General features: G+C 55.8%; 1 protein-coding gene across 1 annotated transcript in view; it reads left to right on the top strand.

Moving 5' to 3' along the window:
• Positions 1-18,954, top strand: part of Cux2 (cut like homeobox 2) — a 191,819-nt gene that overhangs the window by 147,452 nt on the left and 25,413 nt on the right. Inside the window, exons 5-9 of the mRNA XM_015996833.3 lie at positions 11,886-12,020; positions 13,590-13,707; positions 15,018-15,094; positions 16,312-16,378; positions 17,922-17,970. Coding sequence (XP_015852319.1) covers positions 11,886-12,020; positions 13,590-13,707; positions 15,018-15,094; positions 16,312-16,378; positions 17,922-17,970 — 446 coding nt within the window. The remainder of the gene's footprint in view (positions 1-11,885; positions 12,021-13,589; positions 13,708-15,017; positions 15,095-16,311; positions 16,379-17,921; positions 17,971-18,954) is intronic.

Below are 18,954 nucleotides of genomic sequence, written 5' to 3'. Positions count from 1 at the left end.
TGGGTCCACTGATGCTCGCAGTGGTCAGGGCCAACCCTGCCCTGTGTCTGTCATCAGATAAGGATTTCAAAGTCGCGCTCCATCCATCCACACTGCAATACAAGTAAGCCGTGAGAAGAGACAGTACTCATGTCTGCTATAGCAGCGTGTGATTATGTTCAAAGGAAGCATCTGGAACAGGCATCTAGTTCCACCACGAGAGAGACTACAGAGGTCAGAGGAGGGGTACAGGGCTTCCTTCCGGGTGGAGAAGATTCTAGAACTTGAGGGAGGCAAGGCAAGGGCGCTCTGTAGGTGAACTGAATGCCACTGGAGGGTTTCCTTAAACCACAGGCCACCGGCGAGACGAACATCACCTCAGGTGAACACAGCAGGCTCCCACTGCCGCAAACCGGCCACGTCTGAGGTCCCGGCGGGGCTCTGCACACAGTGCTGGCCCTTGGTCTGGGTATGGGTCATGGCAAGGTGACCCTTTTAAGGATGTTTAGCGAACAGTACTCGGTCCCTGCCATTTTCCTATTTGTTGGTCCACACCTACCCCCCTAGACATGTCAAGGCCACAAGGCCAGCCCTCCAGTAGACTGCCATGCTAAGCTTGTGGGGTGCACCAGCCAGCCATTCATTCCGATGCTTGGGGTATCCTGACTCAGGTCAGACGTGAGGCTTCAAGTTGAGCATTGTAGCTCACATCTGTGACCCCCAGCTCTCAGAAGGCTGAGGCTAGCCTGGGCTACACAGTAAGACTCCATCTCAATGGAGGAAGGAGGCTCAGTTGGTAAAATGCTTGCCTGGGTCCCATGCCTGGCACCACGTAAAATCCTGGGTGTGGTGGTGAGTGCTGGTAATCCCCGCGCTGGGGAGGCAGAGCCAGACTGATTTCGGGGGCTCAGCCTCTAGCCTGTTTGGCGGGGGCTCTGGGACACTGAGGCCTGTCTCAAAACAAAAACAAAGCAGAAGCCTCCCGAGAAAGGACCACCGGAGGCTGACTGCTGACCTCCACCCGGTACACACACGCATGCGCACCCAAGCAGGCGTGCAAGTACACACGCATGGGAGTGCACACACGCACAGAGGAAACACTTCATTTCTTGGAGACACCCTGGGACCCTCATCTTTCTGGACCCCAGGCTGTTTTACTGCCGTTGTGGGCTCAGCCGAGAGCCACATGAGCCCCCCTGAGACTGGCGTGGAACCTTCCAGAAAAATCCTCATTGCCTCTTACGCCTGTCCCCAAAGCCTGGGTACTCAGAGGTCACCGGGGAGGCTGGGGAGCCCAGCACTGACTCCACGCCTTCCCAGGCCTCCTCCCATGCAGGAGGGGAGAGGCGGGGGGAGGGAGGGGGTGCCACATCCCAGCTGTCACCCAGCTAGAAAATGAGGAGCCTTAACGGATGGAGACGCGCCACACAAACAGCCCCTTCAGGGGCACTAATTCATTTTCAAGACATTTAAGAATAACACAATGTTTTAATGATTTCTTCGGGGAATCGGGAAGACGTATTTTTGTGCTCATTAAATGTTATCCGCAGACACGAGAAGCAAATGTCAGATGCGGAGGTTTTGGGGGGCTTGGAGCGCGTGTGTGCATGCACACACACACACAAACACACACACACACACACACACACACACTTCCCACCCCTACGCAGCCGGGATGCACCGACTCTCCGTTGGTCTATGTCTTGACAGGCAAATAATTTGTCGCCGTTCCCCCCACCCAAGTCCTGATTCAACATTTCCGTCTGAATGACTGGCTGCTGCCAGCGCGAGGGCCTTGGCAGGCAGCGAGACGCGGGCTGATTGCTCAGCAACTATTTTGATAAGTGCGCAGTCCGTGTATCTGTAATTACGGAAGAAAACCGTAAATCTTTTGGATATTGTTCGCACAGATGTGGCACGAAGTGAGAAAAAAAAAAACCCAGTAAAATGTGTTAAAAGCGTAATTAATGTCATTGTTGTGAGGGAAGACTTGATTTAAACCCCTTGGCTTCAGTGTGCCGTGTTGATAGCTGATGTCTTCACTGTGCACAAGCCAAGTCGTGGGGGGACCCGGCCCAGCCTCAGCAGGAGAACTTGGGGACCCGGTGACTAGAACACAGGAAAAAGAAAAGGGGAACCGGAGAAGAGAGCCAGGGAGGCCAGGGGGGACACGTGGACATGCGACTGAGCCAACTGCAAGACAGGTGAGCGGCCCAAAAGGCTTCTTGGGGTTTTTTGGGGTTTCTAAAAGTCGGGTGCAAGATTTGAGAATCCCCTGCAGGTGTTCCTGGCTCTGCAGTGTCCTTTTGGGGGGAGACTGTTTGTGGAAGAGAAAAGGTTCCTGCTGCAGTGGCTGACATCCGTACACGGGACTGTGTCCTCTGTCTACCGAGCTGCGTGACCTTAGCCAGGAGGCTCACCCTCTCTGGTCTCTATGTCTTTAGGAGAGAGGTCACAGAACCTTCTGGTTGGTTGGCACGAGGGTTTGATGCTCCGTGCGTGAGGGGGTTTCGAGGAACCCCCCATGGCCTATGGACACCGGGGTCCAAGGGCTGCAAGAGTCTGCTGTGGATCACACAGGGCTGTCACCTGTCTAGGAGTCTGGGGGGAGTCCTGTAAGCGACAGTGCTCCTGGGTCTGTGCAATGGGGAGCCACTTGGCCAGGTTTCAGGGTTTTTAATGTGTCTTCCCAAGCCTAAAACAAAACACAAAGGAAGAAAGAAACTTTTGTTTTACACACACGCACACACGTATGCACACACACACACGCACACGCACACGCACACGCACACATGCACTCAGATGACAGGAAATCTAGGAACTGCCGTTTGTCGCCTCATTCTGCCGCCCCCTGTGAACTTCTGCGGAGTGGTGTCTGGTCCTCCGTGTGACCAGGGCCCTCCCTCCAGGTCTCCTTGCCCAGCATGAGTGTGGTTCCTCCCTGTGAGACTCCAGACCTGTCAGCTTCGATGCCTGGCTCCGTCTCTTGTGTGGCTGTTCTTGGGTGTCCTGAGCCCCTTCCCACACTGCCCGTGCGCCAAGGGCTCTGTGCCGCCGTGCTGGGGTTCTTTGGATGAGAAAGAAAAAAGTGTAGAGAGGCAAGTACGTCGCAGCCTTGCCTTGATCGCAAACCCTGTGGTCAGAACAAATGAGATTGTTTCTCCTGGTTGGTCTGCCCAGCTCCTCTTTTTTTACTCCTTCACACGGTGTGTTCTCATACGTTACATTCTGCACACTGACCGTTGTGTTAGTCTTCCATTTGTGTCAGGACTTAATGATTGTTGATTTGTCAATGCTCTTTGTATATTAGGGATAGGAGCGTTGGTGCTGGTAGACATGTTTGGCATTTCCACTTCCTAAACTGACTTTTGCCTTTTACCTTTGTTCATAACCTCTTATGTACAATACCAAGCAGACGTGCAGATGACGATTTCTAGAAAGTAGAAATTCTCACAAACTCTTTCTTTATGGGTCCTATTTTTAAACACGTTTTCACCTGAGGGTTGGAAGGGGTCTGGGGAGTATTCTTGAGATCTTTTTAAAATTTGAATCTGAGCCTTATGAAATATATTTTTGCTGGCAGCAGGAAGTAAAATAGCTGCTTTTGAGATTGGTCCCAAATGACTGGTTCTAGCGCCATCTAGTGGTCAAGACGCATCACTGCTGCCATGGCCAAGACAGCGTTTAGTATAATTGCAAACAGTGGTGGCCACTGCTCCTGCTACCAATCCCCTCCCTCCCTCCCTCCCTCCCCCTCCCTCACTCTCCCCCCCCCCTCCATGCTTGTGTCTCTAGGGAGTCGTAACAACACAGAGAAACACTTCATTTGAGCTCAGGTGGAAGACAGAGGTGCCATCTTGCCAGGACATTTCTGGGGTGCTGGCTGCATGACAGGCATCTTGCCAGCCCCTCAAAGGTGCAAGCTTGCTGACCCCACACACACTCATACACCCACCCACCCCCAAGGTCAGCTCAGAGAGGTCAACTCGCTTGCTGGAGGTCACACAGCAGAGGGGCACCGGAACCCAAGACCTGCCTGCCTGCGGTTTCCGATGTCCACCCTCGCTGCAGAATTCATTCATGCATCGGAGGACTTTGGGAAAACAGCCACGGGAGATTTGTGGAAAGAGGGGACCACGGTGGAAGAGGCTTTAGTGCCGATCCTTTGGGGGAGCTGGGGCGGGAGGATAGGGAAGCCCTTGCTGAAAACCAGCTGCTGTGTGAACCCGGAGAGCTGAGGGGTGCAAATTGGGGATGGGTTGGGCGGGGCAGAGGAAGAGGAGAGCTCTGGGCTGCAGCCATAGGCCAGGCCAGTCTGCTCCTCCCCCCATGCCTGGCTCTTCCCTGGCCCGTTTCCCCTGACACAGAAGATGTAGACAGGGGTACCCCATCCCTGCCGGGCTGTGGGGCAGCACAGACACCCCCCCCCAGCCTGCTCCCTGCCACACACTTGTCCCCCTGTGCCACCCCTGTGCCTCTCTGCTGCCTCAGAGGCAGGGTGTTAAGTGACATGGCCCCCCCCCCCCCGCCCCGGGACGGTCCGTGTGGACTTCACACGTGGAGCTTTGTTTGCATATAACCTGTTTTGTGGCTGGGTGGCTTTGAGAAACTGACTCTCCCTCTCTGGGCTGCCATCCCTCTCTGGGCTGCTGAGGAGCTCATTCCCTGCTACCTTTAGAAGTACCAGGCTTGTAGCCAGTGCCTGGCTTGTAGTAACTGCTCAGATGACAGTGGCTCCTGCTGTTGTCGCCGAAAATACCCAGTGCCCGGGAGGAAGCCCCCTCAGCCCTCCCCGTCCGTCCGTCCGTCAGCTCCGGCCACCGTGGGGAGAAAGGAGCGGCTAGGCCCGCGGCTGCTGTAGAAGGAAGGGAGCCGTGGCCATCTGCTCAGGAAAAGTTAAGGCTCTGGATCAAAGTTAGTCTCCGCGCCATCCACGCGGGCGCCGCCCAAGCCCAGATGGGAGCCGGCTCCTGCCCGCACTCGAGCTTGGAGTGGCGCGTGCATACTTCTGCATATATGTTTCTAAGCAGCCTCGTGGCCGGCCTTCTGGCTCCAGCATCCCCCACATTCCTCCGTGTGCCACTTCGGGTGGATGCAGAAGGAGGAGAGGACCAGACGGCTTTTCCTCTGTCTCCCACCATGAGCACCACGTGGCATAGGCCAGGCTTTCCCACACAACAAGGGTGCCCGCCGCCCCTCCACCCCACCCCACCCCACCCCCGTCATTAGCCACCCATGCATCAAGAGCAGGCCATGGCCGGGCGGTGGTGGCACACGCCTTTAATCCCAGCACTCGGGAGGCAGAGCCAGGTGGATCTCTGTGAGTTCGAGGCCAGCCTGATCTACTGAGCGAGATCCAGGACGGGCTCCAAAGCTACACAGAGAAACCCTGTCTCGAAAAAAAACAAAAAAAAGAGCAGGCCATGTCCCTCAGCCACCCACTCTCCCTCTCTCCTGTCCCCTTCCACATCTGTGGCCGCCCTGACCTGTGGTCCCCCTTTTTTAGAAGGCCAGTTGGTCTAGCTTATCCACAAGCTTGCTTGTTCATACGCCTTGGGTTTGGGGGTTCCCTGCTTTTGCTTTTGAGAAATCTAGGTTGGATCAAAAAGCTCCTGTGTCCCCCAGGGCCGCTGTCCCACCCCGTCCACATGGACCCTAGCTATAGGAACCTCTTAGGGAGGTGACGCCTCACTCACTGTGCCCCTAGCCTGGAGTCCCAGGAAGCTGAGCCAGGCAGAGAGGATTGGAGGGGACTCACCTCAGTGCCCGTGGCCTCCCTGGGCCCCCACAGCCTCATCTGTAACTGTGGACCATAGTCATGAAGACCCACTGAGGCCTGGGCACTGGGACAGAGACTCTAGTGGATGGGGGAGGGGAGAGCATCCTCCCTTCTTCAGCCTGACCTGGGCTGTGGCTCCAGATACATCCTGTTGACGAGAACATTCTCCTCCATCACCATGCTGCCTCTGCTCAGTGTCAGCCCCAGACAGGTCTCACCTGCCCGGCCTACCCCACGAGCCCATTCTCTATGACATGCGCCCCATCTCTGCCATGGCCTCATCTGTCTCCTGGCCCTCTGTCCCATCTGAGTGGTGGCTGCAGGTGGCCCTGGCCTTGGCAGCGTGTGACAGGAGGAGGAGCCGGGCCTGGCACTTAGTGGGTGCTCAACATCCGTGGCTGCCGCAAGAGGCTTGCGGCCCACAGCTCCGGAGGTCAGAGGTCAAGGCCTGCCTCCCAGGGCTGCGTCTTGCAGGTTTGGGGAAGAGTCCTCTGCCTCCCCCAGCTTCCCCGGCCCGCACCATGAGCAGTTTGGTCACTTTCCGGAACCTGTCCGTAGCCTTGACTCCTCCGTGAACCCTGAGGTGGTCCCCCACTATCCGGTCATGGTCCGTCTCTCAGAGACTCCATGCAGGGCCCCCGGGTGACCACTTCCGGCTTCCTCCTCCATCACACTTCTCAGACAAGCCACATTTACGGAGTGTGTGCCGTGTGGCCGGCCAGTGCCGGGCCCCGGGGAGGAGGGAGACAACATGGCCCCAGGTCAAGGGCTCTTCTGTTGTTCAGTCTGTGACCACACACAGCTGGCAATGAGGCCACCCCCACCCCCACCCCCCACCCCCAGGAAGCCTGGCTGGCTGTCCCCAGCTTGCCACGGTCACCGCCCACAGCGGCCGGGACCAGCATGAGTAGCCTCCACCTTGCTCCCTCTTTGGCCACATTGGACATGGTGTCTGTGAGTCCTTCCCACAGCTTGGCCCATGAACCTGAGCAGGTGGCCCCGGCAGGGCCGGTAAGTGTGACACAGCCCTGAGTGTTTTCAGTCCCTGCTGGGAGCAGTTTGGCTCTTGTGGTCTTGAGGGGACTCAGTGGGGGATCCAGGCACTGTCACCCCTGCTTCTCCCCCTCACTCCACCCCCCCTCTCCTCTCAGGTGCTCCGTGGCAAGAGGGAGACGTAGCAATCTCACCAGCAGGGACCCGAACAGTGCAGTGTGTGGACCTGAGGTCTGCACTGTCCGTCCGGGGCCCTGTGAGCTGACTGACCCTTGCTGACCCTGTGTGGTGTGTCCCCTTGTTATCTCCAGGGGGTAACATATAGGGAAACTGAGGCCCAAGGTACCCTAAGCCACTTTCCCTGGCAGTGTCATAGCCTTGACCTTGACCTCAAGGTTCCCCTTGTCACAGGACCCGGAAGTGACCAACCAAGCAAGAGGATGGCAGACTCCCTAGGGAGCTCTAGGGCCCCTCCATACTCACAGCTGGAACATGGGGAATCTCAGGTAGCCTGCCCTGGAGATCCACCTGGAGGGGGGTGGTCCCTTCCCCGATTGCCTCACCCTGGGGCAGTACCGTCACCTGTGCCTCAGTTTCCCCGTCTGTGCAACAGAGATACAGCATCATCACTTGCCTCCCATCACAGCAGTGAATGTCACATGACTGGGAGGACTCTGTTATAGCACTGTGTTAGGAGTCCGTGGCAAATGAAGGGAGCCAGCCTGTCTCCAGGGGAGCCTTCTGTGTGGCCTCAGGAGTCCCAGAGTGGAGTTATCTCAGAGCAAGGAGGCTGGACGCCATTTCTCCCGGGGAACTGATGACAGCATGTGGGGGTCGTCTTCTGCCCCCAGACTTCACAGAGCATCACTGGGGGCTGGCTGACCCCAGCACACCCGAGGTCCAGTGAGCACTTGGCTCTTGGGGTGACGGCAGCAGCCGGCGCCTCACCTCGCTCAGGTCCCACGCGCCTGCCCTCCAGACTCTGAGCAGCAGGTGACTGTGCAGAGCCACATGGACTCCGGGGGGGGGGGGCCGTGGCTGTTCCCACCCTGAGTCCCCACCACCTCCCCCTCCCTGCCTCTTATCCGTTTGTGGAGGTGTGCAGAGGATCAAACCCAGAGCCTCGCACTGGCTAGGAAAGCGCTCTGCTGCTGGGCCACATCTCCAGCCTCCCCCACCCCACCCCACCCCCATAGCCAGGGTCTTAGGTAGCTCAGGCTGGCCTTGAACAACGCCCCGTCCTCCTGACTCCCTCTCCAGAGTGCCGGGAGTGTACCCCATCACTCCTGGTTTATGGGGAGTCAGTATTGAAACCCAGGGCTCCATTCACGTGAGGCAAGCGTTATAGCAGCCAAGCCACATACATCCCCAGGCTTCCTGTTACCAAGTTGCCCTGGACTTGCTTGCAATCCTCCTGCCCCGGCCCCCAGAGACGTTGAGTTGACAGGCCCCATCACCAGGCCCAGCTCAGTGCCTTCTTTTTAAGCTCCCCGTTAATGTCTCCCGGGACCCACTCCACATTCCTGCCACCTCTGCTGGGTGGAGCCCAGACTCCCAGGGCAGAGCACACAGTCAGTCAGGAACTCCTCCAGGAGGGCAAAGGGCTGTGTCCTGGTCTCTGTGAACAGCAGGTGACCGGCACCCTTTCCTGTGCCCCCCACCCTCCAGTGCGGTCCTTTGGCCTGGCCTTCTGGGCCCCTTTGCCACCGTCTAGAACTTTCTCGACCCCGTGGCCTCCTCTGCCTGTGCTCTCCCGTGTTTATCTAACTTCCCCGATGACCCCTGCAAACGCCTGGTACCTCCTGGCGCCTTTTTTTCTTCCTTCCTCAAAAAAAAAAAAAAAAAAAAAACCAGGCCACAATAGAAAGCAATTCCTTGAACTTATTAAAAAATCTAGACTTGTAAATTAATTTGTTCGTGTTGTACAAAGGCGGTGCAGATGGGCTCGTTAGCATGCACACAACAAATAATTAGAGATGAATTTTTAGCCGGCCTGCCTAATGCGCTTGCTGGGTTAATTATGTCAATGTATAATTACACCAGCCCGGGGAGGCATAATGGCACACCCCGCTGAGCAGGCCCGGCCTAATGACAGGCGTTGGGGGGCTGGGGGCCGCCTTGCTGACAGAGGAGAGCCACTGCCAAGTCCCTCACACCTGCTCACCTCCGTGCGAGCATCATCGTCCGGCCTTGCGCCACCTCAACAACCGGGAGACAAAAGACCGACGCCCGGAGCCGCCTGGTTCCAGCCAGACCCGAAGGTGTTCTGAGACAAGCATGGTGCTTGTCTAGACTGCCCGGCTTCAGCCAGGTTCCATAAGAAGGGTGAAGCAAGAATGGATGTGATCCCAGCATCCTTTGCTGGATGAGTCTGACTGTGGTGGGACCCGCGAAGGGCACACGGGGGTTGGGGGGGATGTCTGTTTTTGTCTGAGAGGATGGGACGTGCGATGTGGAGGCCTCCCTGGAAGAGGCGGCATGTGAGCTGCTGGAAGGGGAAGGGAGCCTGTTCTGGCTGGTGCCCCTAAGCCTAGCTAGCCTCTGAGGTGAGGACTGGGCCATCATGAAGAAGGGATAGTTAGGGTTTCTGTGTCTGGTGAGGTCTGGGGGGGGGTGTGTTGACCATTTTCTATGCTCCTCGTCACACAACATCCCCACCGCCGCCCCCGCCCTGGGTGCTGCCATCTATGGTGAGGTACAGAAGGGAACGGGGCCGCTGGTCAAAGGTGCTCAGCAGTCCTGAGACCCAAGTGAGTGAGCCAGGGGGAGAGGGGATCCGGGGGATGAGAAGGAGCCAGGGCCTCAGGTCCTGTGGTCCGGGACACATCTGTGAGCATGGCATGCACCTGGTGAGGCTGCAATTGCACAGGCTGGGACTGGCCGTGTTCGTAAGATCCCATCAGAGACCCCGACCCCCATGTCACACCACCTGACTCCCCGAGACTCGGTTTTTGTTTTTTTTTCCATGTGACAATGGGTGGGATCCAAGCCAGCCACAGGGGGACACTGAGGACTGTGGTTGCTGCTCCTATGCTGGGCTCTGTCACCTGCAAGGTGCCTTTCCCCTGGACCTCTCGAGTGCTTTGGGGGTGATGGCGAGTGTGGTGATATATTGTGTATCAAGTAAAGCTTGCCTGAGGATCAGAGGACAGAGCCAGCCACTAGATTAAACACAGAAGCCAGGCAGTGGTGGCGCATGCCTTTAATCCTAGCACTTGGAAGGCAGGGATCCATCTGGATCTCTGTGAGTTCAAAGCCACCCTGGACTACAGGAGATTGACTCAGTCTAGGAGAGAAACAGAGCCAGACAGTGGTGGCACACACATTTAATCCTAATACTTGGGAGTCGCACACCTTTAATCCCAATACTTGGGAGTCACACACCTTTAATCCCAATACTTGGGAGTCACACACCTTTAATCCCAGCACTTGAGATCTCATGCCTTTGCTACCAGTATTTGGGAAACACACACACGCCTTTAATCCCAGCACTAGGAAGGAAGTGAAATGGCTGGGCAGAGAAAGGCATGTAAGGTGTGAGGAGACAGGAACTGGAGCCCTTTCGGCTGAGGACTCAGAAGCATTCAGACAGAGGATTCACGGAGATAAGATCTCACCTTCCGTTCAGCCTGAGGTTTTGGTAGTGGTGAGAAGTTTCTCTAGTGGCTTCTTCCTTTGTCTCTCTGACCTTTCAGCATTTACCCCAATATCTGGCTCCGGGTTTTTATTATAAGACCATTTAGGATTCACGCAACAGGCAAGGCCTACATCTTGGGGTGGGTTTTCTTGTACTTAATTGGTATGTGTCTCAGCCTGTGGTGTGTCTGCCCAGGGGTGAGAGCTTTACTGGAAATAGGGAGCGAGGGGCTCCAGGAACAGTGGAACAGTCACAGAACTGATGGTCAGTTTGACTGCGAGGGGCTGGAAAGGTAGGGACCAGGTCCCACCAGGTCGAGCATCCTTACTCAGCTTGGCCCGCTCAGTACTTCTGTTGCCTCATGGAGAATGCAGGGCCCCTTTGTGGGTCCAACCGTAACAGTAGAAGTCAGTTACATGCTGATTGAGACCCTAGGCATGGGAGAGGGAGCTCCCAAAACGTACAAGCATCCTAGAAGACTCCGAGGGGTCTCCCAACCTTCGCAATGCGTAGCCACGGCAGGCAGGGTGCTGGAGAAGGAGCTGAGAACTTTACATTCTAATCCGTGGGCAGTAGGCAGAGAATAGGATAGGACCTGGCAGCTGGGTGTGGTGTCATGCACCACACTCGGGAGGCAAAGGCAGGTGGATCTCTGTGAGTTTGAGGCCAGCCTGGTCTACATAGTAAGTTCCGGGACAACCAGGACTACACAGAGATGCCCCATCTCAAAACAAAACGAAAATAAATAGTAAAGAAAAAGGTTGGGCCTGGCATGGGCCTTTGAAACCTCCAAGCCCACGCCCGCTGACAAAGTGCAACAAGGCCACACCTCCTAATCCTTCCCAAACAGTTCCACTAAGCCGGAACCAAGCATTTCACCATATGAGCCTATGAGGGCCATTCTCATTCACACCACCACAGGTGGCTCAGCGTGTACTGCTCTTGCAGAGGACCCAAGTTTGTTTCCCAGAACCCTTGTAAGTTGGCTCACAACCACCTGTAACTCCAGCTCGGGGGGCATCTGACACCTCTGAGGCCACCTGCACCCATGTACACATACCGCCCCTCCCCCCATAATTAAAAAATATGTTTTTAATTTTTGGGTTTTTTGTTTTTTTTTTTTTTTTTTGTTTTTGTTTTGCTTTTTTTCCAGACAGGGTTTCTCCGTGTAGCTTTGGTGATATACACCTGGATCTCGCTCTGTAGACCAGGCTGGCCTCAAACTCACAGAGATCCGCCTGCCTCTCTGCCTCCCCAGTGCTGGGAATTAAAGGCGTGCGCCACCACCGCCTGACATGTTTTTAATTTTTAAAATAAATTAAAGAAATAAGCTATCCCTGCTTTCCATAGCCATCAGAGTGATTCCAAGTGACTCTAATGTACTTTCCCCCAGCTTTCTGTGGAAGGGCATCGTGGTCCCCTGACCTCCGCCTTCTCTCTCTCTCTCTCTCTCTCTCTCTCTCTCTCTCTCTCTCTCTCTCTCTCTCTCTCCTTCAGACACCATTCCTTCTTTTGAGGTGGCGCGGACTCTGGACGACAGACTGCAGCGCCCCAGCTTTGACCCCAGTGGGCAGCGCCTACAAGACGTGCACGTCTCGTGGAAGAGGTGCCCAGAGCCGCCCAGTGTCAGAGGTACTGATGATGCCACCACGGGACCAGGGTAGGGCAGACCTGCACGTTGGAGATTCGGCCAGACCTGAGCGCCCTTTGGGGTCGTGGGGCAGGAGCCCGACTCCGCTGCCTCGAGTGACAGTGGGTTGTGGTGGCAGGCCCACAGGATCTGCCATCCCGGGCCCTCCCACCTTGTGCCCACGGCATCCGGTCAGAGCAGCGCTCACCACCATGCCTGAACATTCCAGCCCTCGGGAGACCAAAGACCAGCCTGAGCTATGTAGACCTGGTCTCGGGGGAAAAAAAAATTGTATAAACCTGAAAACACTCTGTGGTATGGCTAAGGGGCAGGTTTTTATTGTAGATATGAGAGAGAGAGCAGCCAGAGGCGTCTGGAAGGGTCTGGAGCAGAGAGAGAAAGCAGTAGACTGACCGTGGTCAGCAGACTGGACCAACGGGGCCATGAGGAAAAGCAGGGCCAGAGAGGGGCAAGGAGATAGAACTGGAGAGAGAGAGTGCCAGCGGAAGCCTAGCTGGGGGAGGGAAGCCCATGAGCTGGGAGAGTTCAGGAACCTAGGATGCTGGCATGGGCTGGGAAATGTGTAACAGGTCCTTGTCATCCTGAGGGAGCCTGGAGGCCAGCCTGTGTCCACTGGTGTACGCTAATAGACACCGCAGGTAGCCATTGGTCCCTTCGGCCCGTGGCAAAGGAAATGGCTCCTTTTGGTAGAAGGGGGGCCAGCCAGCTTTACACGTTCCCGAGAATGCTGGCTTCTTGTCTAACCCCCAGAATTTGGGGAAATGGAATCTCTTTTGGACCTGACACACAAACAGATAAGATCATGAATGTCAGTCGAAAACAGTTAAGGTGGAAGGTCTGATGTGTATTTTAGCACAATTTTAAAAATAATAGAGAGGACAGAGGGGGCAGGGGTGGTCAGAAGGGGCCCCTGGGTGTGCTGGCTGAGGCTGGAACTTTGGGAACTTGGCTTTGTGTCCCAGTTAGGGTGACTGTTGCCGTGATGAAACCCCGTAACCATAAGCAAGTTGGGAAGGAAAGGGTTAATTTGGCTTACACTCCCATTTCACTGAAGGAAGTCAGGAGCTCAGGCAGGGCAGGAACCTGGAGGCAGGAGCTGATGCAGAGGTGCAGAGGCCGTGGAGGGGTGCTGCTGACTGGCTTGCGCCCCATGGCTTGCTCAGCCTGCCTTCTTAGAGAACCCAGGACCACCAGCCCAGGGAGGGCACCACCCACCATGGACTGGGCCCTTCCCCGTCCATCACTAATTAAGAAAATGCCCTACTGGCCTGTCTACAACCCTATATTATGGAAGTATTTTCTTAATTGAGGTTCCCTCCTCTAGATGACGCCAGCCTGTGCCAAGTTGTACACTTTGTAAGCGTGCCAGCCCAGAAGCCAGTGGGTCCTATCCCCCCTATTCCCCCCATCCCCCCCCCACTTCCCCGCCTCCTCTGCGCGCTCTCTCTAATGATAAATTGAGGGACCGATCCCCGGGGTCCACTGTGGCCTGTGGAGAGCTCCCGTGACGGCAGCCGAGTGATGAGTGTGGTCCTTCCTGTCTTCCACAGAGCAGAACGAGGGGACGTGCCCTACCGGGCACACGCCGGCCAACGGCAGCCATCTGCACACCCAGCACAGCCTCCTGACAGACACCTTGTTGCAGAAGGATGAGGCCGAGAGACAGAAGTGAGGGGGGAGGGAGGGGAGGGAGGGAGGGAGGGAGGGGGAGGGAGGGCCGCCCAGGAAGCCCACCTGGGGCAGTCAAGGGCAGGTGGGAGATGGGGAAGGGTGAAGGACCCTGAGGCAGGCCCTGGGACTCTTACCTCACTCTTCGAGCCTCAGTTACCCTGTCTGGGGAATGGGTTGGTCTGGGAACACTTATCAGTCTTATCCAAAAAGAAATAGCAGGATTTCTCTGTGTGTGTGTGCGTGCTAGTTTAGTTTTTATATATGGATTAAGACTCGGATCTGGGGCCTTTGGTCACACAGTCATGGGGTTCTCGTCAGTTGTATCAGTAGCAGGAACCCAGGCACAGCTCCTGCTCCCTGGGAACACCAACGCTTTCCTTGCCGTACTCTTAAAAAACGCCTACGGGTTAGGTGACGTTTACCTACCAGCCTTGTCTAGGGCTGTCCCTTTGATGCAGTATCAGCGGATGGTATCCGTCTCCCCCAGACAGAATCGGCCAGCACCAACGCTGGCACATCCGTTGAGCTGGCCAGGAGGAAGAAATAAAGATAAGCCGTGTCCATCAAACGGTGAAGAGAAATCCAGCAAGAGGGAAGAGATAAGATGGCAGGGTCTTTCTAAGGCACCAGGGGGCACGGTCGGTCGGGGGGGGGGGGGGCGGGGGGAGGGCGGTAAAGCCCCCTGTCGGTGAGACTCCCGCAGGTGTAGATGGGTGTGACCGGCCAAGGGAACAGCCAGGGCGAAGGCTGTGAGGTAGGAGCCTGCCTGGAGCAGCAAGGACGTGAGAGTTACCAGAGGGGCATCCTAAGAGGGGAAGGTGATGCCGGACTTCAAGGCTCATTCCCAGTTAGGAGTGAGGCGGCTGGGTAGCTTTGGCCCCAGCTCTGGGTGTATAACCTTCCTCCAATCCCACTTGGGCCCCTTTTTTTTCTGATGCTAGAGCCAGGTCCCTCCTGAGAGAGGCTTCAGGGCCTGGCTGAACATCCAAGCTCCTGCCATAGGCAGCAGAATGACCCTGTGGCATAGGAATACCACCAGGAAGGCTGCGGGCTGGTGATGCCGGACCCACGGCACCCACTGTGGTGGAGCCCCTCAGGAGTTCCGTTTATAGATAAACTGAGGCCCAACATGCTGTCTGTGCCAGCCACAGGGGACCATAGCATCCGGAGCGGGTTGTGGGATTGATGGGTGCACCAGGTCTGGATTCGGCATAGAATGAGGTGCAGACCATGGGGAGGGCCTTGCTCCGAGTGGGACCAGGTCAGTCCATTCTCTGCAACCGGTGTGAGCAGCCATGTTTCTGCAGGGGCCTCCAAGAAGTCCACGTCACCTTGGCAGCCAGGCTGGGGGAGGCAGAGGAGAAAATCAAGGTGTTACATTCAGGTATGACCCCCCGGCTCGGGTGATAGCCCTCGAAGCAGTGTGAGGGTCAAGCCAGGAACTTGGGGAGATGGATTGGGCGTGCCCAAAGACGGAAGGGAAGCCAGAAATAGGGTGTAGAGAACAGCTCATTCAGCAGAGCTTGGATGGGACCAAATGGGGTCTGATTCTTCAACATTGTGCATGCACTGGACCTCGGGGGCAGTGGCAGAGATGATGGACTAGGGCACCTGGTGGAACCAGGTTGCCAGGAAAGTGATTTCTGCCCTGGGCCACCAGGCAGGTTCTGGTGGTCCAGAGTGAATAGCCTATCCTTTAGATTTCTCAATGTTTAACTGGCAGAAAACTGAGACAGGAGGATTAAGGCTAGCCTGAGCTACATAGTGAGTTCCAAACAGCCTTAGGCATATTGTGAAACTCTGTCCCTAAAAAAACAAAACAAAGAAAAACAAGACAGGACTGGAGAGATGGCTCAGAGGTTAAGAGCACTGACTGCCCTTCCAGAGGTCCTGAGTTCAATTCCCAGCAACCACATGGTGGCTCACAACCATCTGTAATGAGATCTGGTGCCCTCTTCTGGTGTGCAGGTGTACATGCAGGCAGAACATTGTATACATAACAAATAAATCTTTAAGAAAGAAAAACAAGACATCCCCCCAAAACAAAAACAAACAAACAAACAAAAAAACACCTTGGGATTTTTCTAGAAATCTCTCCATGTCAATTCAGACTAGGGCTCCTGGCTTTGTCGAAAGGCTGGCCTCAGGGTGGATGGAATGGCTCCACCCAGGCCTGCAGGGCAGGAAAGTGGACAGCCCCACAGTCCCACTAAGCCAAGGCGCCCTGCCCTTCTCAGGGTGTAACACAGTGGCTCTCAACCTTCCTGACTCTGTGTGTGACCCTTTAATACAGTTCCTCATGTTGTGGTGACCCCCGACCATAAAACCGTTCACATCGTTACTTTGCTGTGTAATGAATCGTAATGTGATTACCTGATACGCGGGCCCTGTGAAAAGGCCATTCAACCCCCAGAGGGGTTGTGACCCACAGATTGAGAACCCACTGCTCTAAAAGGCCCTCGGCTGTCCCAGGCAGGAGGGTCCCCACCTTGCCAGCTCTTCCATCCCTTGCCCACCCGAACTGCCCTCCGGTGTGTATGGGGGGGGGGGGGGAATCTGCCCAGCGGCCGCTGCTCCTCACTCGGTCTCTACCCCTCCCAGCGCTAAAGGCCACACAGACGGAGCTGCTGGAGCTGAGGAGGAAATATGATGAGGAGGCTGCGTCCAAGTAAGTGAGCTAGGGATGCCTGCTTCCCTCTGTACACGCACGCACGCACGCGCACACACACACACACACCCCTCTTTCTGACTCTTCCCCTCTCTGAGCAACTCCGTTCCTCATTCCCAGGCATGCACCTGACCCATCTTCCCATTCCGATCACACACCACAGTCAAAACACCTCTGGACCCTCCTGAATGAGGTCACTGGGCAACCTCACCCCTGACCCCTGACCCCTGACCCCTGACCCAGGAGCTTGTCCCCACTTCTCAGCTTCCCAGTACAATCTGTGGAGGCCAAATGACAGCATTTAAATGACTCAGAATGCGAGCCCTTCTTCAGGTTTAAGACATCGCCCGCTCCATGAACGTTTATCCAGCGCCTACTGTTTATCTGGTGCGAGCCCTTCTTCGGGTTTAAGACATCACTCGCTCCATGAACATTTATCGAGCGCCTACTGTTTATCTGGTGCTGTGCTGAGACCCTGGGGGAATCCTTAACTCCCGTCCCTGCTTTAGTCAGAGCAGACACAGACAGTGACAGGCCATGATACATCCATTCATAGTTACTATTGAGCACCTACTGTGTGCGAGCACTGCGCTGAGCATGTGACCGGCGGCTCCGAGAGAAGAGCTTGAGTGAGGCAGGGGCAGAGAAGGCAGGCGTGGCCCAGGCAGGCGACCTCCGGATGACACGCTAGTGTACCTGGGGCCGTAGGGACAGACGGCACAGGGCAGGCCTAGAGCGTGTGTGTAACTAGAGTTTTCCTGCCTTGTCCACAGTCAGGACAAATCTTTGTCACCCACCAGTCCCACAGCCGCTCAGACCCAACCAAGTAAACACAGAGACTTATATTGCTTACAAACTGTATGGCCGTGGCAGGCTTCTTGCTAACTGTTCTTATATCTTAAATTAATCCATTTTTATAAATCTATACCTTGCCACGTGGCTCGTGGCTTACCGGCATCTTCACATGCTTCCTGTCATGGCGGCGGCTGGCAGTGTCTCCTTCCACCTTCCTGTTCTTTCTTTTCTCCTCTCTGTTAATCCCGCCTATACTTCCTGCCTAGCCACTGGCCAATCAGTGTTTTATTTATTGACCAATCAGAGCATTTGACATACAGACCATCCCCCAGCACGTGTGTGCAGCACAGGTGTGACCAACAGTGTCCCCCAGGTCCCGGAGCCCCACCAAGCTAGGCAGACCTGTCCTGGGCCCTCTGTGTCACAGTGTGGGGGAAATCAATCATACCACAGAAGACACGCAGCCCCCTTAGGGAGTCACAGCAGGCCTCCTGTGTCGGGGAGCTGATTCTTAGGGGGAAGGGCACTCGGGTGATGGTTCCCCAGAGACTGGGGCCCTGAGGGTGTCTGGAGCTGGGCTGCCTTCAAGAGGAGTTTTGAGGCCTGGTCCCCAGTTCCCAGCAGTCAGGATTCTTTTCCACCCAGTCCGTCTTCTCTCTGGCGGGGAGCATGGACCGCAGCCTCCATGGCCCGCACTGTGGGGCAGAGGTCCAGGCGGTCTCAGGGTCACTTTCTTTTTGTGTCTCAGGGCAGATGAGGTCGGCCTGATCATGACAAACTTGGAAAAAGCCAACCAGGTGAGCAGGAAGCCGAAGCCTCCGGTGGGGTGGGGGTGGGGGTGGGGGGAAGGGCTGAGAAGGGGGGCTGGCTCGGGGATACCTGGGTCCCAGCTCTCGGGCCTTGCCAAGCTCCCTGCAATGCCACAGCTGAGGTCTGGCCAGGACGGGCCTACAGCTCCTCATCCACGGACATCCCCCTGGTCAGCAGGCCGGTCCTGTGGCAGGGGACACCTCGGGGCTGGCTTTCAGAGCCTGCTGGCGGAGTCCCTCAGAACAAAGGCCCTGAGGCCAGTCCGTGTGGGCACAGTGCAGGCTACCGACCCCTCTGGAGCCTCAGCTCCAGCCACCATGGGAGCAGTGTCCCCCAGGAGGCAGGGCCAGGGCCTTAGTGATAGAGGCTTTCCCTGGCCTCAGCTCCTATGGTTGTTTGGTTGGATTTTGTTTGTTTTTGAGGCGGAATCTGCTGTATCTCAGGCTGACCTTGAACTGCCAGTATAGCTGAGGATGACCTTGAACTCCTGATCCTCCTGCCTCCACCTCCCAGAGCTAGAATTACAGGTGTGTGTTGTTGCCACAATCCAGTTTATGCTTTATATAAACTGTACTGAGGGTTGGAACCCGAGGCTTCCCGCATCTGAGAAAACACTGCCAACTGGGCCACACTTTCAGCCAGCTCCGAGATTTTTTTTTTTTTTTAGCTGAGGGTCGAACCCAGGGCCTTGTACTTGCTAGGCAAGCGCTCTACCACTGAGCTAAATCCCCAACCCCGAGATGTTTTTAATGATCATTTAGTGACCCCCATTTTTATAGGTTGTATAGCATTTTTATTGGTATTGGTGGTGGTGTTTTTTTCCTAATGTTTCGAGATAGGGTCTCTTTGTGTAGCCCTGGCTGCCCTGGAACTCACTCTGTAAACCAAGCTGGCCTCGAACTCACAGAGATCTGCCTGCCTCTGCACCCTGAGTGCTGGGACTATAGGCATGTGCCACCTTAGACCAGCTT

Source organism: Peromyscus maniculatus, chromosome 23, assembly GCF_049852395.1.
Source record: "Peromyscus maniculatus bairdii isolate BWxNUB_F1_BW_parent chromosome 23, HU_Pman_BW_mat_3.1, whole genome shotgun sequence".
Lineage (NCBI taxonomy): Eukaryota > Metazoa > Chordata > Mammalia > Rodentia > Cricetidae > Peromyscus > Peromyscus maniculatus.
This window is presented reverse-complemented; position numbering and strand designations above follow the sequence as displayed.